The sequence below is a fragment of the Alnus glutinosa genome, chromosome 13 (assembly GCF_958979055.1).
Source record: "Alnus glutinosa chromosome 13, dhAlnGlut1.1, whole genome shotgun sequence".
Lineage (NCBI taxonomy): Eukaryota > Viridiplantae > Streptophyta > Magnoliopsida > Fagales > Betulaceae > Alnus > Alnus glutinosa.
In genome coordinates, this window is record NC_084898.1 from 19,145,262 (window position 1) to 19,172,506 (window position 27,245).

Consider the following 27,245-nt stretch of genomic DNA (forward strand, 5'->3'; position numbering starts at 1 on the left):
AGCAGAAAGTTATGATCAAAATATTGAAGGATGTCCATATAGTGTTACCCTAACATCCAGACGGTTGCACATTTGCTGCACGCAATTTCCATAATAAGGTCTGAGACTCTGAGCGTCTGGACCATGGAGTCTGACGTCCAGACGGTTGAACTTTTTCTGCATGGCTTGCCTTATAAAGGATAGCGTCCGGACGGGAACACCACATCATCCGGACAGTTGCAGCTGTCTTCCCATATGTGTGTTTCGGAAAGAAATCATTTTCCTTCTCGAACACTGAAAGGTGTTCGGCCGTGTTGCTGAGACATCCAAACGGATGCAAACTGGAACAGTTCGAAGGTTCTCGACACAAAGGAATGTCCAGAAGGAAAGTTCTCGTTGTCCGGACGGATGATGCTTGGACAATAGAGGGTCCGAACGGAAAACCACGTCGTCCGAACGGATGCAAGAGACTGAACTTCATTTTCTTGAAATCTGCAGAGAGTCTTCTTGAAGAACATAACTGAAGTGTAGACTTTGAATATAACAACATCCTTGTATAATAAGCATCATTACATAGAAATAATTTTGTCTAACAGAATACAGCCAATCACAAACTAACATTCTGGATAAGAAGCAACCTTGTGAGAGCAATTAAGAAGGAATTGTTCACTGGAGATAGTAGCAAGAAGAATGGTTTCCTCTCAGCCATGCAACTAAAAGATGGTTTGAGAATGGGGGAGGTCACATACTTGGCTGCCTTGAGAGAAATCAAGGAGAAAGATATTGTTGATGTCCTAGAGAAGGTGGTGGAGTCGTTGGAAGAATTTGAAGATGTCATGCCCCCTGAGCTGCCAAAAACTCTTCCTCCCAAGCGTGTTGTTGATCACAAGATAAAGATATTGCCTGGCTCTACACCTCCTGCCTAGGTTCCATACAAGATGTTGCCAAAACAGTTGGTGGAGCTGCAAAAATAGTTCACTGAGTTACTGGAAGCAGCTTTCATTCAGCCCTCCAAATAGGCCTGGGTATCGGGTAAGTCGGTGTCGAAAACCCCTTCACCGATTTCTAACCGAAATAGTCGGGTAAATCGAGTAATTACCCGAATTTTTTTCGTGAAAGAATATTTTCGAAATTTTTTGGTAATTCAGAAAAATTGGATAAATCGGTAATTGTCGGTTGGGTAAATCGGGTAACAAATTATTAGTGGGCTTTTTAAATTGGGCCAATCCCACTTTGATGGGCCAAAATGAATTTTTTTTTGGGGCCAAACCAAAAAAAAAGGCTAAAAAATGCATTAATTTGACATGTTTAATGGCCCATTGGCCTTTTACTTTATTTTCCTCATCTGCTGTAGGCATGAATTGCTTGATCTAAAGAGAAAAACTATTCAAGTCGGGCTTCCACGGAAGAATGCTACCAAGCAGAAAATACCTATTCAACTAAATTGAGTATGAGAAACAGGGTAAAAAACATAGTATCTATATAAAACAAATCAATTAAATCTAACATCCACCCATTAATTGAATCACACGATTATGAAAGCAATTCAACTAAATCTGATATTCCATGTTTAAACATATCACCAAGACAAACAATCAATAACAACAAATAAATATTTATCGGTAATTACCTTTTTCCCCCATAAACTACTAGCATTGTCAACATGTCACCACGAACTGACACATCGACCAAAAGAGAGCATGCAATTACAATTTTTGTACCTTTACCCCTCCTTCCATTACGGAATCTCGTTAAATTTGACGGAATATTCGATTTTTAGACATTAAATTTTGTTTAAAGATAAAAATACCCTCAAATAGTAATTTAATTAAAAAAAAAAAATTGTTTACTTTTAAGGTATTATATATAAATTTGATACTTGAGTTAGGGTATTTGACTCTTTTCATGAATTTGACAAACGGAATGGGGTAAAGGTACAAAAATAGTAGTTGCATGCTTTCTTCTGGTCGAGGTGTCAATTCGTGGTGGCATGTTGACAATGGCCTGTAGTTCATGGGGGAAAAAGTGATTACCTCAAATATTTAAACATATCACTGCAAAGCTATATGACATGAATCATCAATCTAAAGCTTAAGAGACATGCATGCTAATTTAAAGAAACATTTCATGTCAATAAGGGTCAAATAGTATAGCTTGCAAATCAATGCATTAGACTAATCAAATAATTCAACCCATTCTCAAACAAAATAAAAAACAAAGCAAAATAAATTAAACAATATGATTACAACCATTTCAAATTTCCAATTTTCAGAATTCCATGAGCCACCTCGAACATTACATGGATTACCTTCATCAATTTGCATCCTTCAATAATCAAACAAATCAAAGGAGTTGGAATGGTTACCTCGATGACTCGATTCAGTTGAACACGAGAGTGAGAGAGATAGAGAGATGAGACGTCAAGACTCCACAGACCATAGTGAGTGAGGCAAGAGAGAGAGAGAAAGACAGGCGGCTAGTGGGCTGGGCGTGGGCTGTGGGCGGCTGAGCAAGGGCAGCAGATGGGCAAGTGTGAGCGGCGAGGAGGGAGTGATCTAGGGTTAGGTGAATCGTGTGTGTGTGTCGGCCTTTAGCAACAAATGATGCGGTTTGGGGAAACAATTGAATATATAAAGTACCAAAACGACGCCATTTTGAAATAGTCAGGTCAGCACCCAATGAAAATCACCTTTTCATCGATTACTGACAAACTATTAATTCAAGAAAAAAGGTTATTCCAATTTTTGAATTTTTAAATACACAGTAGGCGGTCAAAGGCAGTTCGGTGTCAGTCGGTGGGTTTTCGATAGTCGAAAATCGGATAATTTGCCCACTTCTACCTCCAAAGCTCCCTATGGTGCCCTGGTGCTATTCCAGAAGAAGAAAGATGGTTCTTTGCGAATGTGTGTGGATTATAGAGCCTTGAACAAGGTCACGATGAAGAACAAATACCTTGTGCCCTTGCTTCAAGACTGTTTGATCAACTGCGCAAAACTGCCTATTTCTCCAAACTGGACATTCGATTGGGCTCTTGGCAGGTGCGCATTACTGAAAGGGATGAGCCAAAGACAACCTGCATAACACGGTATGGTTCCTTTCAATTTATGGTGATGCCTTTTGGACTCACCAATGCCCCTGCTACTTTCTACAATTTAATAAATGATGTCTTACATGACTATATAGACAAATTCGTAGTTGTATACCTTGATGATATTGTTGTTTATAGTGAGTCGTTTGATGACCACTTGTATCATTTGAAATTGGTATTGTCCCATTTGAGGGAAAACTCCTTGTTTGTAGAGAAGGAGAAGACAACTTTGCTCACCAAGATATTTTGTTCCTTGGTCACATGATTAGCTTGGGGAAGATTTTGATGGATGAAGGCAAAGTGAAGACAATCCGTGGCTGGCCTGCACCAAAGTCAATGTCGAAGTTGAGGTCTTTCCTTGGCTTGGCCAATTATTACCGAAAGTTCATAGCTACCTATTATAAGAAGGCAACCCCTCTTACTGATTTGTTGAAGAAGGAAGTGAAGTGGCGTTGGACAGAATAATGCCAAGCTGCATTTGAGAAGCTCAAGTTGGCTGTTGCAAGTGAACCAATCCCACACCTGCCCAATTTTGAGCCCCCATTTGAAGTGCATACGGTTGCCTCAGACAAAGCCATTGGTGGAGTCTTGATGCAAGAAGGCCATCCTATTGCCTATGAGAGCAGGAAGCTCAAGGAAGCAGAACAGAGGTATTTTGCCCATTAGAAAGAAATGTTAGCAGTAATTCATTGTCTACTAGTGTGGATGGTGTAATTGCAGGGGAGGAAGTTTGTAGTCTGCATCGACAATGCTGCCAACACTTATTTTCATTCTCAGAAGAAGTTGTCTCCAAAACAAGCTTAATGGCAAGAGTTCCTGCATAAGTATGATTTTGTGTGGGAGCACAAACCAGGAAGGCATAATCAGGTGGATGATGCACTCAGTCGCAAGTAGGTTGATGTGGTAGTGGCTGCACTGTCTTGGGTGGAAACTGACTATCTGGACAGAATTCGAGAGTTGTCCAAAAATGATACTACCTACTTGAAGTTGGCAGACCTTATGAAGGAATGTGTTGTGCGTCAAACTGGTTGGAGGATGACTTATTGTATGGCAAGGGTCGTCGATTGTATGTTCCTACCGGTCCTATTCAACGTGAACTATTGAGAGAGTCCTATGATTCTTAGTGGACTGGACATCTTGGTAGAGAAATGATGTTTGCCCTCATGTCTCGATCCTATTACTGGCCCCAGATGGGAGATGATGTGGAGCTGTGTGTGAAGACTTGCTTGGTGTGCCAACAAGATAAGGTGGAACAATGGAAGGAGGCAAGATTACTGCATCCTCTTCCTATACCAAACAGGCAATGGGCTTCGGTTTCCATGGATTTTCTTGGGGGATTCCCTAAAGCGGAAGGAATGGGAGCTATAATGGTGGTTATGGACAAATTCTCCAAATACGCTATGTTCATTGTTGTGCTATGCGCCTCCTCAGCAGACCTTGTTACCAGGATGTTCTTTGCAAATGTAGTGAAGATTTTTGGCCTACCTGAATACATTATGAGTGATCGTGATCTCAGGTTCACTGGACGGTTTTGGACAACCTTGTTCAATATGATAGGATCTGATTTGAAGTTCTCCACAGGCTATCATCCTCAAATAGATGGGCAAACTAAGAGGGTGAATGCGATGTTGGAAGATTATTTGAGGCATCATGCCTCTACTTAGGGGTGTACACGGGGCTGGGCAGGGCAGATTTTTGCCCTTTTTGCCCCCTCCCCGCACCCCTGCAGGTTGCAAAAATCGCACCCGTGCACCGAACAAAAAAGTCAAAATCTGTGTGGTGCAAGGTGATGTGGGGCGGGGTGATGCAAGGCAGGGGGTGTGGGTTGTGCGGGGCGGGGCAGTTCGAAACTTAGATCTAGAAAGCTAGATTTTCTCAGGAACCAAAAAAGAAAATCAGATTCAATTTATTCAAACAAATCACTGGAAATCAGTGAAATCACAAACAAATCACATACATGCTTTGGAGCTTCATGACGTCCCCACAGGACCGGCAACTCGGCGAGGCCTATCAAGCTCTCCAATCTCCATGGTCGACATCTCTTCCCAAAGAAGAGATGGAAAGAAGCTTGTAGAACTGTAGTAACATTTCATGCTGTTAAGTGAAAAAGTAATAGAATCAAACGACGTGACAAGATCATAAGGAAAATAAGACTGAAGAAGTTAAGGACGAAAAAAATGAAGGGGGGGTGATGCGGCACCAGGTAAGTATAAGAGTAGGGTTTTTTTTTTTCTAGGGTTTTCTTATGCGGGGCAGGGTGGGTCCCCAGTTTTTTTTACAACCAGGACCCGCAATCTGCCCCGCCTCGCGCGGATCACCCATATTTTGACCCACACCCGCTGAAAAAAAAAATAATAATAATAAAACCGGCATTTCTAGGGGCGGGGCGGGGGAGTCAGGGCAGGACGGACCCGCCCTGGTCCGCCCTGCCCACCCCTACCTCCACTAGCCAAGAGAATTGGCTAGAGTTGTTGGATGTTGCCCAATTTGCATACAATATGCACAAGTCCTCTGCAACTAGCATGAATCCTTCAGAGTTAGTATTTGGTCAGAAACCATTAACCCATCATGAGATTGCTACACAAAAGACTGGGGGCAAATTCCCTGATGCCTATCGTTTTGCAAGAGAAAGGCAGGAGCTGCTACAACAAGCCAATGATAGTTTGGCCAAGGCGCAGTGTCGTATAAAAAAATTTACTGATGAAAAGATGCGGTCCTTAGAATTCTCAGTAGGTGACAAGGTGATGCTGAAGTTGCCAACCAAAGTTATAAGAAAATTTCGCAGAAGTGTGTTCCACAAGGGGCTGATTCCAAAGTATGATGGGCCGTTTGAGATAGTGAAAAGAGTGGGCAAGGTAGCTTATTGGTTGAAGCTGCCTGAGAGATTAAAGGTGCATCTCATTTCATGTGAGCCTCCTTAAACCTCACCATGAAGATGTTGAGGAGCCTACCCGAAATAAACCAAAGAGGGCACCACCTAATGTTCAGAAGGAGTTTGAGCATAAGGTTGAGAAGATTTTGGATCACAAGAGGGAAGGCCCATCATTATTTTCTGGTTCAGTGGAAAGGTCTCCATGCTGCAGAGGGTATATGGGAAAGGGATACCACCCTGTGGCAGTTTGAAGATGAAGTCCAAGATTATTTCACTACCCACTCGACGAGGTGATCGACTTCAAGTGGTGTGGGTGGTTTGTCACAACCGTGACATGGCTGTAATGGTGGCAGGGGATGCCTTACACCCTTGCTTGCCACCATGCCCAGGCATGAGGGAGACATGCCTTGGGCCGGATTGGTGTTGCTGGAAGGCTTGGCAGATTCAGTTGGTGTTGGCCCAAGCATTGCCAAAGTGCTTGACCCTGTGGGCATGGGTGTTGTGTGGGTTGTGGCTTAGCCCAGGCCCTTTGGTTCCAGGGATTGCCCTGCCCTTGTCTGAGTGCTTATGATGAGTTGCATGGTGGTTCGACGAATTCAAATGGTGCTGACTTGTGGCAGTATCCCAGACATGTGGTTGACTGAATTCAAATTATCCATGTGGGCATGACCCACATGATTGACTTGGTTGGCTGATGCTGAAGGATGGCTGGGGAAGCAAAGCAGGCAGTTGGTGCAATTCAAAATGGCCCAGGTGCTGAGGACATATGGCAAGGCTGTAGGGGCTGATTGTAGGTCGCTGAACTGTTGAGCTACTATAGCTACAATAATGAGTTGTAGGAGATTTGAACTTGCTGCAACATAGTGTGGGCAAAGGCCAGCTGGTTGCCCACACTGCCAAAATTGAAACTTGTTGGTTGCCTATAAAAGGAGCTACTAGAGCTTCAGAAAAAGTGGTTGGGTGAATCTTGTATGAGAGCTGCTAGTGAGGAAACATTGAGTGCTTGAGAGCTTGTATTCTGTATTCTTATTATAAGCCTTGGTGACTGTTCGACTCGGGTGCCATTGTATTGTAAGGGCCCTTGTCATTCATGTACATTCATTGAGATAGAGTGTAAAGGTTGGGAGTATTGCCCCGTAAAAGCTATGTTTGTTGCGCTGTGAATATCCTTCCCTAACGTCCGTTGATGTTGTTGGCTGCTTAAGAAGTGCCTTGCTTAGGGCCATCACGTGGCCAAGTTGTGCTTGCAAGCAAGTGAAAAATTCTGCCTGTGACAATAAGCCTCATTAAAATAAAAAATAATAATTATAATTATAATAAAAAAAAAAACTCATTAAAAATTAAAATATATATATATATATATATATATATATATATATATATATATACTTGCAAGCAAGTGAAAAATTATGCCTGTGACAATAAGCCTCATTAAAATAAATAATAATAAAAAAAAAAACTCATTAAAAATTAATATATATATATATATATATATATATATATATATATATATATATATATATATATATATATATATATAAATAAATAAAACTAGAACTAAAACTAAAAAAAAAAAAAAAAAAAAAAAAAAAAAAAAAAAAAAAAATTGGAAGGGGTGGCTGAACCATCCCAAATAGCAAAATGGGTGTGGCTAAAACTACCTTCAAGGGCCTAGGGGGTGGCAAGCCACCCTTGTTTGACTGTGGGTGATTTTGGCCACCCCTTACAGCTAATTTGGGTGGCCAAACTATCCCATGACCCTTAAATATAAACTTGTAATAGAAATCTTTTTATACATGATTAAATATAATTATATGAAATGGTTTGTTACGTGTGTTGAAATTTTGGTCTTCAAAATTTCTTTTATTAAATTATATATTTATTAATTAAAGATTATTTATTCTATTAACTTTTTTTCCTACGTATTTTTTGGGAAAATTCTCAACCATGCTATTATTTTCTCTTCAATCTTAGGCGTTCATTTTGGATCGTAGGTTACAACTGTAATGCACGGCTTAGACAAAAATTTATACGGTGTTTCTCACACATAGTACTTCATCTGATTCAACGACTACGATTGAATCATCAAATATTTTTTTAATCTACGCTCGGCATCACTACATCGAGTGACGTGGAGCAAATTTCACCAAAGACGCACATGTAGGAGATTTTTTTTTTCTCAAAACTTATTGCTCTACCCTGACTGCCTAATGGTCACACTTATCGAGTCTAAAAAAAAGTGTCGTTTAGTTTGATTAAAACCGTTCGATTATTTATTGGTAAATCTGAGTTGTTCGTAAAGAGAAAATGGGATATAATTGTAACACATCTCCTTCTCCGAAAATTATATGTTTGAAATGACCATGAGCTCACTCGCATAGATATAATCCAACGACTTAACTTTAATAATGATATTGATGATAGTAATCAACCGTCAAGATCACACGTGGCATCGATTTTAGCTAATACGTTAACTTAATTTCTGGAAGGCACACAGTGAAAAAAAAAAAAAAAAACTTCATTTTCCAGTCCTTTCTTCCTCAATGAGAGAATCAAACCATTGAAGAAGACTATACGTTAGTGAGAGAAAAAACATTCTGAAGAGTGGAGAAAGAAAGGGCACCTAGGCCTGTCTCTTGAGTCTTGACTGTTGAAGAAGACTACAAGTTAGTTATGTAACTCATATTTCAAATACCAGTAACTATTTCATTTTCTGATGTTTATTTTATTTTTTCTTTCACTTGGTAGTTATTCTTTTAGTATTTCTAAATTGTAATATTAATGTTGATATAATTTTTCAAGAGGCGACCGTCCAACCTCTACCTCTTTGATTTTTTGTTTTCAATTTGCAAGTTACAAATCCGATAGACTTTTAGGTTTTTTTTTTTTAATTTAAATATTCTTATTCATGCCAAGCTCGAGCATGCATAGGAATCCCACTATGGCAAGCCGAGCTCAAGCAAGCAATACTCACTCAATCTCGGCTCATTTACACTCCTACTTGCATAGTTTTATAACGGTTAAAAGGTACTGTTTATATTGCTTTAAAGAGCCCGCCCAAAGCATCAATACAAAAATTGAAAATCGAGGGAAATAAATGTAGTTTCCCTTTATCTTATATTTTGCCTTTATTTTATTTTTTTTAATATTTTTTATTTGAGAGTAAAGTTATAATTTCGTAAAAAAAGCTCTATCAAGAAAATAGACAATTTATACAAAATGAACAATTTGATACAAGAATATACCACAAGAATCTTTTAGATGAATCAACTTAATACAAATTCAAACCCAAGAATCAATTCAGTAATTTAGTAACAAAAAAAAAAAAAAAAAATCATATATCACAGAAACTGCTATCATCTAATTAAAAAATGGCGTGGCTATTAAGTTGTTAGCATGGGCCTGGAACGAAAACCATGGATCAAAGAATCTCTTGTGAATATTGTAGTGTGTGTGTGTGTGTGAGTGAAAGAGTGTCTTGTAGAAACAGAAAATACAAAAGAAAGAATAAAGAACAGTGCATAGAGCTACCATACCAAGAAGTTGACTCAAAAAGCTTAAAAAACTATTCCCAAGTATCACAAATCAAATAGCCCCCAAGATCAATGGAAGCTGTGACTTGTGAGAGTGGATAAAAAACCAGAAGAAATGTTTCAAACAAAGTGTCCCTAGAATATTTCTGTCAAAAGATGGTAGATACTTGATTCTTTCCCCTTTTTCGCCTTAAATTTACATGGAAAAACACAATAGCATTTGCTTGTTACAATCTTGAAGGCCAATTCACAAAGAAATTATCAAGGCTCATATTCAATTAAAAAAAAAAAAGTCTTATAAAACATGTCAACCCACTAATATAATTTTCAAGTAGTCTCAGTTGTACCCTTTCTTTGAGACAGAGAGATGGGGAATGCAAATACCACATGCACCATGAGATAATTTATTCCCCGGTAATTTCAAATCCAACACCAATTGGTAGATGATCACTTGGGTGGCAAGAGTTCGGTAATCCACCAACAACATCAGGCGAGTCTGGTTCCGGAAGCTCCAAAACACTGACTGGTCTTATATTATCCGTTGGGGAAAAGAATATATAATCAAGTGTATCTGTGAAGCCAGGGGTGCAGCTTGTAAATGTTGGTTCTCCTTTCATAGATGCATAGGCACTGCACAAGGGAATAGGTTTATCTTCTAAACATTCCACCACTTGTGCCAATGAACAGCTACTTGAAATAAGGTACTTGTAAACCTGAAACAAGAAGGTTAGAGCTATTGCAAGAACTCCTGAGTAAAAATATTGATTTATCTATAAAAGCTTAAGAACTAAGGGGAAAGAAAAAGAAAAAAACATTATTTGATCCTGTTAAACAAACAAACTACTTGTGAAGTGCCTGCAATTTGATCACTGCTAAGCTCATTGAATGCTGTTGGCCGACCAAGTTCAGCTTCTGTTCAAGCTTAATTGTTAAAAAGCTGAACCTGCGGGATTCCTTTTTTTTTTTTTTTGGTCGGTAATATTTGAACCTAAGTTTTGTTTTATCACAACCCAGGCCTGGGGGCATAAGAAACTGGGATTAACTTGAGAGAAGTGTTGACCATGGGAGAGGCCAATATATGGGTCTGATAAAGGAATTTTGATTTCTCACTACATTCTGGTGAGGTTATGGTCCAATTTGAAGCCCCAGCTTCCACCAGAAACATTTAGGCATGCTATGGAGTCCAAGGACCACCCATTTGAGATCAATATTTTTCCTCAGGTGGGAGGAGCCATCATGTTTAGGCAAAGAAGATGGTTAGTGATCTATATTATGCTCACAAAGCACCACAATGAATTGAGTGTCAGCAGCAAACTTGGAATTTTTTTGCCTGTTCGAAAGGTGAGGTTGTAAGTACTGATCAGGCAGGAAGCACTGATCGTGTGGATAAGGTTCCTTCTTTTCACTCTGCATTGATACTCAATCACGCTGGAATTTAGTTCTGTTAGGAGATGGTAAGTCAGACAGCGCAGTAGGTGGTACAGATAATCATACTAGCTAAAGCGCATGAACAGGCCAGGATTAGACAAAAATTTATCACTAATCAGATGGGTCCATTCCCGTACAGGTGCATGCATGAGTTTCTATCAACTCTTAATTTGGTTGCGAAGAATGTTAAAAATAAGGGAAAGAAGAATTATAGTTATTCCCTGTTTCCAGTGGAAGAGTTTTTATTTTTCCCACCATGAAACATAAGCAATTATGAATTTGGCTGCATTTTTTAATGTCATTACGTGGTATGAAATGGTGTAAATTGGTTTTTGAATTCAAGAAAAGAACTACATTTGCTCTATCAATATGACCCTGTAAACTCATTTTCAAAGAATTCAATTGGTGCAATTAAAGAAAACACCCCAGAACATTTTCTTTTCAAATGAACACCAGTTTTTGCTCTGAACTTCAGTGGGGCAATTGCCCTCACTCACCTTTGTGTGGCTCCACTCATGTCAGAAATTGGAAAGAGTATACAAACTGTGATAGTGAAGCTGACAACGAGATAAGGAAGTTTGGGGTCAGGAAGAAGTCTTCCAATGGGTTCCATGAAACATGAAGATCTATACTTGATTTTTGGTGTGTCAGCTGAGGGCTGTGAATACCTTCCTATCCGTCCCTTGTCTATGACAGAAACTGAGCATAACAGAGGAGAGGGTATTGATGGGGATATAAAGGTGGATGGTTTGCTAAGGTGTGAACCGGAGTTAAGAAGCTTAGAGGGCAGGTGAACTATAATGGCCAATAATGGGAATGCCGGTATGTACAGGAGGGAGGTAGATTTGGGTGTCGCTGCAGTATAAAGTGTAAAATTATTTCTTGGAGTGTGGAGAGCTTGAACGATGGCAATATAAGAATGGTGGTGAGGCATTTGATCGAGGATAAAAGGAAAGTTTTCAGAAAGTAAAGTAGCGGCCATGTCTAAAGAGTTTATGAGGAGCTTACAACAAGGACCTTTTGTTGGTTGGGTATTCTTGGGTGCCACAGTGGTACCTGGGTGTATTACAAATTGAGATAAGCGTTTGCGTATAAAAAATTTGAGATGGCTGTGTGGTTGTCGAAGAAGTGGTGGATGTCAGGAGGTTTTTGATTTCTTCTCTGGCAAAAAGACGAGCATGGTTTCCAGTGGTGCTTCACAGGAAATGATGGACCTAATGAGGATATAGAGAGGCAAAATTTGTAGTTGACTTATATTCAGAGCGGGATTCTTGGGTTCTATGTTGTTTAAAGTCATCAAATTCCAAGAGGGATGAAGCAAGCCATACGCTAGATAAAGAGGAAAAAAGATAAAAATCAAGGGGAAAATAATCTTACAAACCTTATCCCCTGGGGTGGAATTGAAGTCACCAGCCACTATTACTAAAGGTGTACATTCAAGTCTGTTGGAAACCAATGTTTTAAATTGAGCTAAGCGTGATAGAAGATATTTAGCTTGAGCAAGCTTGACATCAGCCCATTCTGGATCCTGCAGCAGAAACATTAAAATTACTTCAAATGATAAAATTCATCACATAAAATTATAGAACATTGAACCAGTTTACAAGTAAAGATGCGTGTTTGCCACAATAACAACATGATGTGGAGGATCTTTGAGTTTGAATGCAGCCATGATTCCAACACAATCACGTTTTAGTCTCACACAAGGATCATTAGGATCTCCACGATCCTCTGGGGATTTTTTTAATGCTGAATGTGAAAGAAGATCATTGATGTTAGCTGCCAGCATCACATGTTAGGAAATCAGAATACAATCAGCAACCTTCTGAAGTTCTATGTGAAAAATGCATCCAATGAAAAGTAAAGCTGAAATCCCTGGAAAAGGAAAATGAGGGAAATAAAAGCTGCAATAGAAATAGATTTTCATAGAAACATTCTCAATTTTACCATGAAACTATGTCAACAGATTTCATTATGACCTAGACAGAACACTTACTAACATTATGCTTCTGAGTTTTCAAGAAATTGAAAGGAAATGATAAGACCAATCCATAGGGAAAGGAAAAAGAAGGAAAAGATTGGCAGTGTTCATTTTGTTGGTTGGATGTTCATGATGGAAAGTGGAAGAAATTGATCATCCATTATTTGGTCGATGAGAGGAAAGAAAAGGAAGTACATTTTAATTTTTACCATTATGCCTCTTTACTTCAATAAGAAATTATGCTGACAATGATATTTTCGTGCATGAAGAAATTTCATAAAATATTATCCTTTCCCAAAATTTGTCCATATTAGGGCAGAAAGCAAAGCCCTAAAACAGGGTTTGGGGGGGTAAATTTTTCCATTTCCTTTCCTTTTCCTTCTTACAAAACTCACAAACAAAAGAAAATATCAATCCCTACAGTATTCTCTGTTATCTTCATTATCTTTCCATCAAAATGACAACTCCCATATGCATGGTAAACAGTGCACAGATTGGCACTCTAGAAGTAAAACCACCATTAATTCACAGATCAGGAATTACAAATGGGTAAGCGCGGTTGTTCCCACATAAAGCCTTGTACTCAATCTCATCAGATCACAAGCACCAGCATGCCAGCAAGGAAAAAAGTATGCTGAGCAATATTATTTCCCTTTCTGTTTGACTACCACATCATCTATACAAAGTTCCAAATATCGACTAATATTATCATGATAGATTGCTTTCATTGCTCTTAGGTATTTCAAGTTAAAAGTTTCCTAAGTTACTCATACTTCAAATCACCTTTTCTTTTTATTTTGCTACATAAGATAACAAATCCACATACTTGACAATTCCTAAATCAGATGTGGTGAGGCTATTCAATCTGTTTCTTTACTTGCAAAGCCTCCTCTGGAAGGTGTAATCTAGTCAAACGCTGTTCATGCCAGTGAAAAGTCAACTACCTAAGCAAGCCACGCATCACATAGGAATCCCACATAAAACAATATGAAAATCATCAAGAAAGCCAATGATATCCACCAGAGGTGCTGGCTCTAACAAGCCCCCAGCATATGTAACCTGCCAGTCATTCTTTGCTTTCCAATTAACCTTTATTGCACCTCAACTTTGTATCATCCAACTTCGCTGGTGACAGAGCCAGCTCTTTCATCCCAATACCATCCTGGCAACAGCAGCATAAGCCATCATACACCAAGCCCAATAAGCTGAATATTCCCAGATAACCTTTTCTCTACTTCATGGCCATGAGCATCATCACATATAGCCTTTTCTCTACTTCCTTGCCATGAGCATCTTGATGATACCCTCTAAAGGGTCACTATTCATTCCCTCTCAATATTCTCCCTTCTATAAAGAGGCTGTTCCATATTCATCAAAAAAATATAAAGGTTGTTCCACAAACTCAGTTGTTAACCCTGGTGGGCCAACCACACAATGAGCTGGAAGTTCTTTACACTACCATTCCAGAACCTCTTTGGTGAGCGAGGCCATGATTCCACTGCCCATACATATTCTTTCATATAAACTTGGTTGGCCCTAAACTGTCATTGTTTTACTTGACCACAACAGTCGTGCACAACCATAAAAGTTCAATTGCCCAAGCAAACACTTCAACACCATCTCCATTCCAGAAGATCAAAACTAGTGCATAAAAAATAAAAAATAAAAAAACTAAAAAAATAAATAAAAAAAATAAAAATAAAAATAAAAAAAGAAAGAAAGAGAAGAAAAAAAGCACAACCAACTCCCACGAATCCAATAAGAAATTATGGTTCACAGTAAAAAGAATGGCAAATAAGACCATCATCCAAGTCATAATTCGAAGCAGATCTAAGAAACAAGGTTAGGATGCTAAGATTAGCAAACGAAGGCAGGCTTTGGGTTACATTTATTTATTTATTTTTAATAAGTAATCAAGATATCATTAAAAGCATAAGTTGCATTTAGAAGCTTAGAAACTAGATAAAGCAAAAATACAGCAAGTTGAATTAACAACACTGCTTATAAAAATAAAAAAAGGAGAAAGAAATTAACGACACCAGAAAAGAAAAATGATAGAACCTAGCATCATCACACTATTTTTTGATAAGTATATGGCACCTAGCATCATCACACTAGGGTCCCTAAACATCACAACTAGGGTTCTTGAGCATCACACCCAAGAGAAACATACGTCACAGATCAGGCAAAGGAGGTGGTTTTGCCATATTTCATTGGCATCACGGAAAAAAAAAAAAAAGAATTACTACATAACTTAAATAGGCTGCTACCAACCCAAGTCAACATATTTGGACCAAAAAGTAAATCCAAAAGATCCACAAAACTGACCCAACCTGACACATATTACCACAAAATAGAATCTAAAAGGCAACTAAAACGCTGCAGGATAAAAAAAAGAGAGACCAAATTAACCTTGAAAATTCACAATAATACCTGTATGCCTAAAAAACTAGCAACCCTTATTTCGTACATACAAACCCAAGGTTACTTTAGGATTAATTCTCCATCATTGTATTGTCTCCCCCCCCCCCCCCCCCCCCCCCCCACCCAACAGTTGTAGGGTCAACCTCAATTTTTTAAAGTGCGAAAGCATTAAGATTCTAAGTTTTGAAGTTATATCTTTAACATTGGAAAAAAAAAAAGCTTTCAAATCTGTTCTGTTCCATGTTGGATACAACAATGATGATAAAAAAGATCCGTCCCCCAATGAGACCATTGAACTTGTCTGCGATGACAAAAACAGTAATAGAACCGTTGCTGCAGGGGATAAATCTTAGCTTGATGTAAGATGAAAGGTTCCTTGACTTTTAAATTCTTCACTGCTCTGTCACTGTCTTCCACCTCCTTATGTACACTAGCTGTATGCAAAAGGCTCACATAAAAATTACAATCAAAATGTAAACAGATCTAAATATTCCACAAAAGAATAAATAGTGATGCTGCCAGAGGAAGCATCCCCCCAGTGGAATGATCTGAAGAAGAAAGACTCAAGCATGATCATGGAAAGCTCTACATCATTAAGGTCCAGAATTCCTTTCTCTTGTAGTAGTCCACGTATGATAAAGGGATATTCATTCCAGATCAAGCTACTCTTGTACTGCCCAAAAGTACATTTCCAGCAAAAGCACAAGAGGCAATCAACTCCCCATTTGATTACACATGCAACGATAATTCACTAATATATTACTTTTAAATGAGATCATCCAACATTAAGATTCTAGACCAAGCAGTTGTCCAAAAAAAAAAAACTCTCCTTGGGACTCTACTGTGCCATATACTCTTCCATGGAAACTCTACACGACCAGATCCTCTCACTCATTAAAAGAAAGGACATCCGACTTCCCATTTTGATTAGGCTTGCAAAACAGCCAATCAGCCTCTTCACCCATTGGGATATTAAAATACAACAGGCCCAGAGGAAAGTACCTGTTCTAATCCCCAGTCTCGGAATGCACGAACAAACCTAAGATTCTACGATTGTTTCCCTCCATCTTTCAATGACTCCAAATAGGAGCATCCTTATTCTGTGATATTAACAATAAATCAGAAACAATATCTTCTCACACAACTTCTGCAAACCACACATGATTTCAAGATTTGTCTCGCATTTGAGCTCATTTTCCTAGAGCTTCTTGTAGCTTCCTGTCAAGTTTGCGTATGGTTTAATTATGGTTTGAACTAAAGCGTTGAAAGTAAAAGACGTTTTCCTAGGTATACAAGCCTTTTAAAATTTATGTATAGTTTGAACTAAAGAAAATAGTATAATGCCTATTATCGCTCTATGATATTGATGATTGAACTTAATTTTAAAAATTAAAAAATTAAAAAATTAAAAAAATAATAATAATTTTAGTAAAAAAAAAAACAGAAAAGGTTCGTACAGTACCAAAAAATATGCAACAAAAATAAAAGAAACATATATAACAGGACCAAAACAAATGACCATTTTTTGGTTGAGCTCCTTTATTTCCATTGGTCTGCACACCATCATGTTTGTCATCACCCAAAAGTTTCCCATCTTGAATTGAATCTACAAGATCATTATATTCTATTTTCTCCTCTAAAACCAACTCTGCACTGAATCAATAGCACAAATATAGTTTAAGAAGATATACATTTATGATAAATTGATACTAGCATTATGAGCAGACGACAAGTCATAAATGATTGGTACTTCAAAGCAAAGTTGTAGTATCATATCATTGTTGGATTGAGGTCCCAGGTCATTTGGCCAAGAAAATGTTCAACTTGCCAGCAGAAATCACCTTTGTTATGGTGCAGGATTTTCCAAGACAGTGTATATAATTTGAAATGAGTTCAAAGTATCAAACAAATTTAAGAATCTTCTTTAACTCCCAGATGACGGTTGCAGCTTCTTTGTTCAAAGAGTATAAAGGTCCTTTTGTCACTGATATCAAGCGAAGGACATTAGGCATCGGGTAACTTTTAGGAAGCTTCCTTCTCAGTTTATTACTATTAATTCAGGATGAAGGCAGCAAAAGGACAAAAGAAAGTGGAAAAAGAGAATGCATAAAAGACACGATAAATGTGATACATGGCCAGGGAAGAAATGTAGCAAATCATTTGCGGGGGTTACGGCTTCCTTCAGTTCGTTAAAGTCAATTATAATACCAGTAGATCATTCTTGTTAAAAAATTCAAATATATGATTCTTTGAAGTATTGAGTTTGGCGCACAAATCCAAAATCACTGCTGCTCATCCATTTTAAATCAGGAGAGAGGAAGTTTAATATAACTGTTTTGCTTATAAAAAATTCCACATCCGTCACGCTTCTGCCCATTTCTCTGGACATAAATACTAGAATATCCATGACTCTCCATATTTCCTTTGTAAAAGCTATCATACTAATCAACTTCCAGATAAGATTGATTGGATATAAATCAAAACAATTAGATATATGTCTATATATATATATGATCATTGCTGATAAATATCAAGGAAACTCAACTTACAAACTAGCAAGTATCAAGCAAAACTTTTAGATTTTTCTCATTATATGTGAAGACATCAAACAGTCGGAGAAAAGGGAGACAACAACTAACAGTCGGAGAAAAGGGAGACAACAACTAATACCAAACCTGTAGACAGAGAAAATAAGCCCCAAGGTTCTTGAGAACAGATAAAATTGCCTGTGAACGAGCTTTCCACCTGTAATGAGCACAGTATATGTATATAAACTTATTTATTTACTCCTACGTCAACAATCCTAGAGCAGCTGAAAAATCAACATCTACAAGAAAGAGAAAAATGTAGGCTTCTAATTATTGAACTTTCAAACATTCCATGCCTCTTCTTGTGATATTGGCCACCAGCTGACCTTCCCATCATTGAAAATGTCAAAACGGAAAGGTAGCATTAAAAAGTATACTTAAAAGTAAGATGCAAGTCCAAGAACTGTCTGAGAATAATCACATCTGCTTCTTAACACAACAAACCAACAACTTAATGACATCTAAAACAGTTGGAAGTAGAAAAATCCCTTAAGCATTTGCTTTTTCAAAAGCTTAGCATGTCAGAAACAAAAAAATAAAAATAAAAATGGAACACTGTATTTCATGTTAAACTTATAGAGTACTGTTAAGAATCAAATAAAGAAAAGAAAGCTAAAAAGGAAATAAGACAGTTGTGTTTTATACCATGAACAGAACCATAAGGTGAAAAGCTACCACTAAAATAAAATCAATATGTACAACTTCTAAAGGATTCAAAAGGCTGCTGAAGTGGAGACAGACAGATGTAGAAAAAGTTCTTAAATATAGTAAAATACCACTAAAGAACAGGAGAAAAGGGAAGGCCAGAGTAAAATGATGGTGACTAGAAATATGATCAGACTTCATCAAAAAGAGCACATTTAATTTGGTAGGTTGCACATGAATTGCTCAGAAATCAGAAGAACATAGCCAGACACGACATGGAAATTTAATGGACATAAAAAAAATATATATATATATATATATATGAAAGGTATTTTGGGACATATTCTAGGAGGCAACTTATTTTTCAGAGGACTGGAAAAGTAAAGAGAATAGAGTTTTAAGGAGAAGGAACAATAATCACAAAGTTGCGGAAGTCTTCCTCAACAGAGTAATAAATGCCAAACTTATCAACGTAAGGTTTGTCATTCTAGATATCAGCCATCTTTGCAGACAGCAAATTTTTATATTTTCTTCAACGACAAAGGTTCTAGTTTTAACAACTGCTAGTTGATATCATACCAGTTTTAGAAAACTTGAGCTTCAGTAAGAGTTATATTAGCTTAGGAAAATAATGAGAAACAAAAAGCAAACTGTAGAGCTTTTGTCAAAGTTTAATGTTAGGCTAGAAAATTCTCAATTTAAACATTAGCAGTTATATCTGATATGATTTTATTGTAGTTATTTTTTATTTTTTTTAGTTTTATGGGAATGAGAAAAAGAAAAAGAAAAAAGCGAAATGTAGAGCTTTTGTCAAAATTTAATGGTAGGCTAGAAAATTCTCAATTTAAACATTAGCAGTTATATCAGATATGATTCTATTGTAATTATTTTATTTAGTTTTATGGGAATAATTTACATAATTCAAGGCTGTAGCCATTTTGATTTAGAATGTATATGATCTCTCTTATATATGGTGGCACAATAACAAGAAAAAGAGTGATCTTTAAACAATTAATTTGAATTTCTCCGCCGAGGCCGTTCTCCTCGGTGTATGGGTGTTCTCCAAAGTTTTTACCCGGTATGTCTTGGAGGCACTAGCAGTCTAATTGGGTCTTCGAGGTGGGTGAATCTTCGAAGGGGGATGATCCGGAGGGAGGGGTTGTTGTAACCCCAGGGTAGTGCAAGATCCTAGGTCGTGTTTTCACACGATGGGGGTTTCTTTCAAGGGGACTAAGAAGGGTTTTTTGGATTTCTTGACTTCATTTGATGAGGGGCAGCGCTTTGTCTCTGTTCCTAAGCAAAAATGGAAAAGAGAGCTCAAGAATCTAGAATGCTCGATCAATTTCGATGTTAGGGGTGTTGGTTCTAGTCGGGTTAGAGGCAAGAGGTTTGGGGTTTGAAGTAGTCTTTCTTCTGTCTTTTGGGTTTTTTCAGGTGTTTATTCCTTTGTTTTCTGTTTTTATTTTGTTTTGGAGTCCTTGTATACTCCACGTATGCTTAGGGGCATCTTTACGCTTTTTTAATGCTATTTCTTTTCTTACCTTTCAAAAAAAATAAATCTCCTATAGCCTGGTTGAGAATAAGACTTATCATGCAACCTAACCCTCAACTTAGCACAGCCTACAGAATCTAAATGCGAAAAACTTTCCACAACACATGAATCTTGCGAGAAACATACTTCCTAAAAATTGGGAATCTCAGAAGAAAACAAAGTGAATATTCTCTGGGTTGTATTAAATGATTGACTATAAAAAGCAGTCAGTTTCAAAATCAATCTGTACTTCACCCAATTGTATGAAAATACTCGACATTTATGCAATGGAAAGAAGGTAAGGCAATTTAAGGGGTAACATAACATGCCAGTAGGCATATGCAAAGTACTGACTTACCACATTCCCACATGCAACAAATGCATTTTTCGTTATATATGTGTGTGTGTGTGTTCATATAAAAACAAATGCAGCTCTTCGTATTTTACAAATGCATATATGCCATTGATCATTTACTTCCACTTTCATTGTCTGCTATGCTATACATCACGATCACATTCAAAGGCAATGACAATTACAATTTATAATATACCTATTTGGATGCACCCACAAAGAATTGAAATTATGAACAAGAATAAAAGAAAATATCAACACAACTTATGTAGAAAAGAAGAAAGATTGAACTTAAAAAAATTTACCTAAGACAAGGAGATGGAGAGTGTGGAAACAGAGAACTCTTCACATAAGCCTACAATAAATAGGGGGGAAATATAAATCTAGTGCTTCTAGAGTACTAAGAGTGATATTGTACAGTGTGGTGCCAATCAGTGCTAACAATTGAAGATTCTCATTTAAAAAAAAAAAACAGCATACTTGAGAATATTTTACATTTGAAGTTACTCTACATCAGGACCTCTACCATAACATAACCTCTACAGAACTTTCTAGCACAGGATTCATAAGGGTCACATATCACCTTCTTACTTTTTCAGTAAGTTGTTGATGTGCTGCATCTATTTTAATACTATAAATGCATTGGAGGCATTTATGTAATTGCATTATTTGACGCTAATATAAATAAATCGTTAGCTGAATTGGAACCCATATTCTGGGTCCTCTCTTTCGGACAGCTTCCCTCTTTTCCTCTCTTCTTCATCTCTTTTTTTTTTTTTTTTTCTATATTCTTCAAGTTGATATCATAGCAAGCTCCTAAAAGTTTGAACCTTAACCTTAACCCTACAATTTATCCCCCATTTCAATTAAAATATTCGATGTGTTGGGTTTTACTTATTAAGGGGAGTTTAAACCCACACATGATATGGGGGATAAATTGAATATTAAATTAAATAATTAAACTCATTAATTCCTATCAATTTAAGGTTTTGGGCCAACTGCTAATTTAACATAAGTGGTTTTATACTGAAAAAATATGAGATATAAAACAAAGCCAAAACAAGCATTAGGGATGTAGGTAACAGTAAGGAATTGGGTAGCTCTTGATGCTGTTGGCTCTACTGGTGGGGTTATTTTGATGTGGGATAAAAAGGTGATGGAAAACTCAATGTGGATGTAGGTAACAGTACCATATTAGTTCAGAGAAAATATACCTAAGCCCCCAAACAACCATCCTGTTTTTCATTTGCGCCTCCAAACTACCAAATGACACTTAGATACGTCAAAAAAACAACTTTTGACAAAGAAAGCCCATCGATCAGCGTCAAATGTTAAAATGGATGGAAAAGTGGTCACGTGTTCTTCCTAAAATACCCATTTTTTCTTAGAAAACAAAATAAAAAATTAATAAAATAAAAAGAATTTAGGGTGGGCGGCTCAACCACCCCCACAATCTGTAAGAGTGGTTCAATCACCCTTAAAAGCAAAACTTGTAGGGGCAGTTAGGCCACGCCCCCAAAAGCAAAAATGGGGGTGGCCAAACCACCCTGCTAGACTATGGGGGTGGTTTGGCCACCCTTGTGTTTTGTTTAGATTTGGGTTTTTTTTTTTTTTTTTTCCAAAGTTATAGAGGGGCAATTTGGTATTTCAAGGGTCAAAAGTGACAGCATTTTGGGAAAAATTTCGTCAAAGTGGTCACGTGCACCGCATGTAACCATTTTAACACCTAACACTGACGGATGGGCTTTTTTGTCAAACGATGGTAGTTTGGCATATTTAAGTGTCACACTTGGTAGTCTGGAGGCACAAAAGAAAAATGAGTGGTAGTTTGGGAGACTTAAGTATATTTTCCCTGAATTAATATGGTATTGTACTGTTACCTATATCCACATTGAGTTTATTTATATACTATTGACAAGCTTCTCTATACCTAATGCTGACCTAATTGAGACCAAGAGCACACCTTGTGAATGCAATGAAAGAAGAAAAGATAGCATAAGAAAGTGCATTGGATAATTGGTTTTCATACCTGAGCCAAAATATTATACGAGACCAGACGGAATCCGATGCCTGTAATATAACATTCGAGATGTCATGCTACAATCATGAATAAAAATCATTTTTTTTAATCTAAGTAATTGAGATATCATTAAAAGCATAAAGTACTCCTAGATACACAGGAAGTATATAAGAGAAGTTACTTAGCTAGAAGAGGCAAAAAGAACAAGAAAATCATGATAACTAATCACCAAAGGAGAAACAAAAGCAGCAATCCTAAGATACAATGTGTTGAAAAATAAAGACTTAATCTCTTCCAAAGTCTTATCGCGGTTCTCAAAACTTCTATCATTCATTTCCCTCCAAAGGCACAAAGGCATCATCTTCCACACAACAGCACTCCGAGTGCTGCCAATAGTCCACCAACAAGCATACAAATCGACTACTCACTTAGACATAATCCAAGACAACCCAAATCAACTGAAAAAAAATATTCCAAATGGCAAAGCAACCTCATAAAACATCATCCATCATCTTACATGGTTATCACTAGCTAAGAAATTAAATGAAAAAGAGAAAATGGCCCAACAAAAGATAGGGTTCAGTTAGACAATGTGCATAACAACAACACAACTCCTTTCAAGCAGGTCAGGCAGAGTATTAAGTGAAAACCAGGTTCAGATCAGAAGAAAATCAAGTGACCTTAGGTCTGTCAGCCATATTTGGAACTGCCAACACCTTTTATTTTGGAAAATAATATTTAATAGAAAACCACTTTGTTGGGCTTAAAAGAAAACAAAAAAATTGGAATCACAGCCCAGGTCTACCTGTGAGTTTCTAAAAGGTTTAAACCCCAATAGCTAGGACCAGTAGTGTCACTCAATCCCTGTCGAGTATTGGCACAAACACTAAAAGCAATGTCAGAACCACTTTCAGTCCTCATAACTGACATTTCAAGTTTAAGTACAACACTGAGATACAGATACTGACCTTGACCTTTGTGCTTCCATTAAAATCATTCTCAAGAAAAGGAAAATAAAATTGGCAAAGAAAAAAAACAGAAGGTAAAATACAGTGATTGAATAATATTTTTGATTTGTATAAAGTCAGCAGCACCCAGCATTCTCATAAAAAGCTTGAAATAATTCACCTAGTTGTGACCTAAGCCTCCTTTCTATATTAATTTAAGGAGAGAAGGCATACTCCAGTATTCAATTTGGTGCAAAAAAGATTAGCTACAAAATAGTAACAAAAAACAGCAAGAGAGAGAGAGAGAGATCTATAAGGGAAAAAATAACATCAACAGCACCAATAGGAACTTAGCATGAGATCCAATTGCATTGTCCTCCCCCCACCCCCAAAAATATAAAACAAAAAGTAGAGGATAAATTACACTTTAATCTCCCACGCTATCACCCCATTCTCAAAAACATCACCAAACTTTAACTTAATATCACTAGGACCCTTATTTGAAATTTCAGTTCTGAGTTACTCTCTCCATCCGAAATAGCTATTAAAATAGAGGAAAAGGTATGCAAAAAGACAAAAATACCCTTAATGTTGGAAGGGTGCATTGGATTGAAATTGGCAGAACTAATACAAAATGGTAAATTTAAAAAAGATTAAAAAAAATCCGCCAGTCTCTCTTGCCCTGTCTCTCCACAGCACCCTCAATTAAAGGGCAGGAGACAAGTGGAATAAGATGTTTTCAGGGCAGGAGTGTTGGAGGACATAGAGAATGGCAGCTGTTGAGCCATAGAGGTAGGCGGTGTTTACCACATCAACCACCAACCCTAGCCCCTCACTGAACCTCGCTACACTTCAACCCAACCACTCCCCATAAATCTTAATGGCTGCACCAAGTTCATGATTTTTCAAGCTTTTTTTTTTTAATGACAATGAACCCCTTCAAGGCAGGGCGACTTATCCACCTTTATCGGGTAAACCTCGAACCTGTGCGAAGCGCCCCCTTCACACGGATCGGGTAATATTCTAGATTCGCCAATAGGCTGGCCTCAAGGAATTGGTTACACCACAGGGGATTCGAACCTTAGGCTTAGACTAGATGGAAATGTCACCAAAACTAAGGCTCTTGCCACTTGAACTAACCCCTTAGGGTTAATTTTCAATCTTAATTTTGTTAAATTAAAAATCACCCTATGAGATGTATTCTTTTTTTTATATATACTCGAAATATCAATAAAAGCGTAAGGCGCTCCCAGGTACACAGGAAGTATACAAAAAAAACCACCTAACTATGAAAGGCAAAAAGAACAAAAAAATCATGATAACTAATCACTAAAGGAGAAACAAAAGCAGTTACCCAAATATACAATGTGTTCAAAAAAAAAAAAAAAGACTTCATCTCCTTCAAAGTCCTCTCATGTTCCTCCAAACCCTATGAGATGATTATGACTCATATCTAGCAGGCATAATTGAACTTACTTGCCTATTTGAGTTGGGATTCCACTGCTGAACTCGTTGTGGCTCAAATTCATGTAGTGCAGTAATGTGAGGTTCCCTATACATCCGGAAATTGACTTGCTCAATGTGTTCATGGACAGGGCAAGATACTCAAGGTTTGTCTGGACCCATGCTTTGAAGGTATACCACCTAAAAGTTGATTGTTTGCCCAACGTAAGCTTCAACAAAGAAACCACCTTCCAAATTCCTTAGGGATCTCCCCAACTAAGTGATTTGAAGAAAAATTAAGAATATGTAGTTAAGTTGAGTTTCCAATCTTAGGTGGTATGCTACCAATAATATTATTCCCCCAAATGTCTAGATTTGTTAGTCATGAACTCTTATGTTTATGCAATCCAAGTCCGTATTTTTTTTTTATAAGTACATATAATTAAAATCACAAAGTGCCACCTAGGTACACATGAGGTATACAAGAGAAACACCTATCTAGAAGGGGAAAAAAGAACAAAAAAATAATTAAAATTAATCACCAAAAGGGCTAAATACGCAGCTATCCAAGTATAAAGAGAATAAAAAAAGGACTTGAGCTCCTCTAACGTCCTCTCTCAGTAGTCGAAGTTTCTATCGTTTCTTTCCCTCCAAGTCCGGATTTTCCCAAACACTTTGAATATATTTCCAGTCAATTAGTTTCGTCTAGATGAATTCTAAATACACTTTTTCAGTTTCTCAAGCTTTTAGGAACCGGACCCACACTATTTATAGTAAAGTTTGAAGCAGTGCTGCCTTGTCACATAATTGTGGCGAATGACCAGTAAATCGGTTCAAACTTCAATCGCTCAAAAACACGAGCAGCTTCTCTATTTTTTTTTTGATATGTAACACGAGCAGCTTCGTTACACTGTGCCATACTTACAGAACAAGCTGATGAGCTTGGAGTGGAATAGGTGGTCATTCTAGAGGCCATTCTTGATAATGAGAGGCAGGATTTGTTGGAGTTCTTTCATGGAAGTGCGCAGCTCAAGGTGCACAGCTGCAGGATGCTTGTAGACATAAGGAGTGCAGTTTCTTTGTGATAGTGTGAAAGACAGGAGGCAAAGAAAAATGTCTTGTTTTAGAGGTCAAAGTTGGGAATTTGTTGCATAGATGGATTTTGTTACTATAAATTTGAGAATTAAGGGGTGGGGCATATGTCAACCAAAGTGTATCTTCCTCCTTGGCGAGTCCTTCTGGTCAACACCTCAGGCAGCAAATGCAAATTGACCACCATCTTTTCCGGGGAAATCCTTGGCTTAGTTTTACTATCAGGGTCATTTTTATCTTTCACATGTTTTCTGTCAGACATAACACTGTTTTGGAAGGAGGGGCCACTAGGAACTGAAAATTTGAATTTGGGTCTTGAGTTATACTGAGTTAAAGTAAATACTGAGTTATACTGAGCATTTTTCAGTTGAACTTCTTACTCATCAGAAAAATTCTCTAACTTCAATTCAATTTCCTTTGTTTTCCTCTACAAGACTTTTACTTATGCAAAAAATAATTAATTAACGCTCATGAAAGCTGTAGAAAAACGGCTGTATTGTGGTTATGGGGAATGCATTTTTGAGTCGAACAAAGTGAAAACACCACCAGTGGTTAGATACGTTTCAATGGACAATGCCATCAGTGAAGTTTGCACCACAAATTATACCCTGTTTTTCCACCACAGATATCCAACTACGAAAGCAGCATTCACCGTTTTCAAAAACAATTTCGTTTCCCACTAAAAACTCAATCGAAACCCAAATCATTTCAGACTTTGTCTTACTTTTCTCCAATTGTTAATAATCTAAAAATTGGAATTTTATAGGAAACAAATATATATATATATATATATATACACGCAGAAGTGTGCGAAGAATGGCGGCGCACCTTGTAAAGGAGGGAACAATGGGTAGGCGAGGAAGCGCATGGAAGGCCTTTACCATTGATTCATGCCACCAACTCTGAACACTCTTTTACTCTGCTCTACAAATGCATAAAATCCTTCGTTTTATTTATACAATTTTTTTATATTTCGTTTATTTTATGTTATTTTATTGTATTTTATTTTATTTTGGGATTAATGCATGTAATATACCACATTTTTTATGTTATAAATATTTAACAACACAGATATGACAGTATGAATTAATTCTTTAATAAACCTTTGATAAAAAAAAATAAAAACATTAGCTAAAGTATATATATATATATATATATATATATATATATATATATATATATATATATATATGTATAAAAAAATTTAAAAAAAAAAAAAAAAAAAACATTTTTATTAGATATTTTACAAAATGGGCTCGAAGACTTTTCTCATTTCATTCCAATGCAAGTTATAAGCAGCGTGGCCTGATCCAATTTCGATG

At 37.2% G+C, this 27,245-nt stretch overlaps 1 protein-coding gene and 1 pseudogene across 1 annotated transcript; both read right to left on the reverse strand.

The window, feature by feature from the left end:
- Window positions 1–9,755: 9,755 nt before the first annotated feature.
- On the reverse strand, window positions 9,756–12,557 carry LOC133854184 (carbon catabolite repressor protein 4 homolog 4-like). The gene is made up of 2 exons (XM_062290264.1): window positions 12,282–12,557; window positions 9,756–10,185 (listed from the first exon to the last, which is right to left on the reverse strand). Exons 1-2 carry the CDS (start codon window positions 12,441–12,443, stop codon window positions 9,877–9,879), a joined length of 471 nt encoding a protein of 156 aa, XP_062146248.1. The 5' UTR covers window positions 12,444–12,557; the 3' UTR covers window positions 9,756–9,876.
- A 2,876-nt stretch (window positions 12,558–15,433) lies between these two features.
- LOC133854186 (carbon catabolite repressor protein 4 homolog 4-like) lies at window positions 15,434–26,824 on the reverse strand (annotated as a pseudogene).
- Window positions 26,825–27,245: the final 421 nt, after the last annotated feature.

Excerpts from the sequence above, each read along its gene's own strand:
- LOC133854184 (XM_062290264.1), bottom strand. The coding sequence starts at position 12,443 with ATGTTTCTGCTGCAGGATCCAGAATGGGCTGATGTCAAGCTTGCTCAA. Across the intron at positions 10,186-12,281 it reads ATTCCACCCCAGGGGATAAG|GTTTACAAGTACCTTATTTC; the intron begins GTTTGTAAGATT and ends TTCTTGTTTCAG.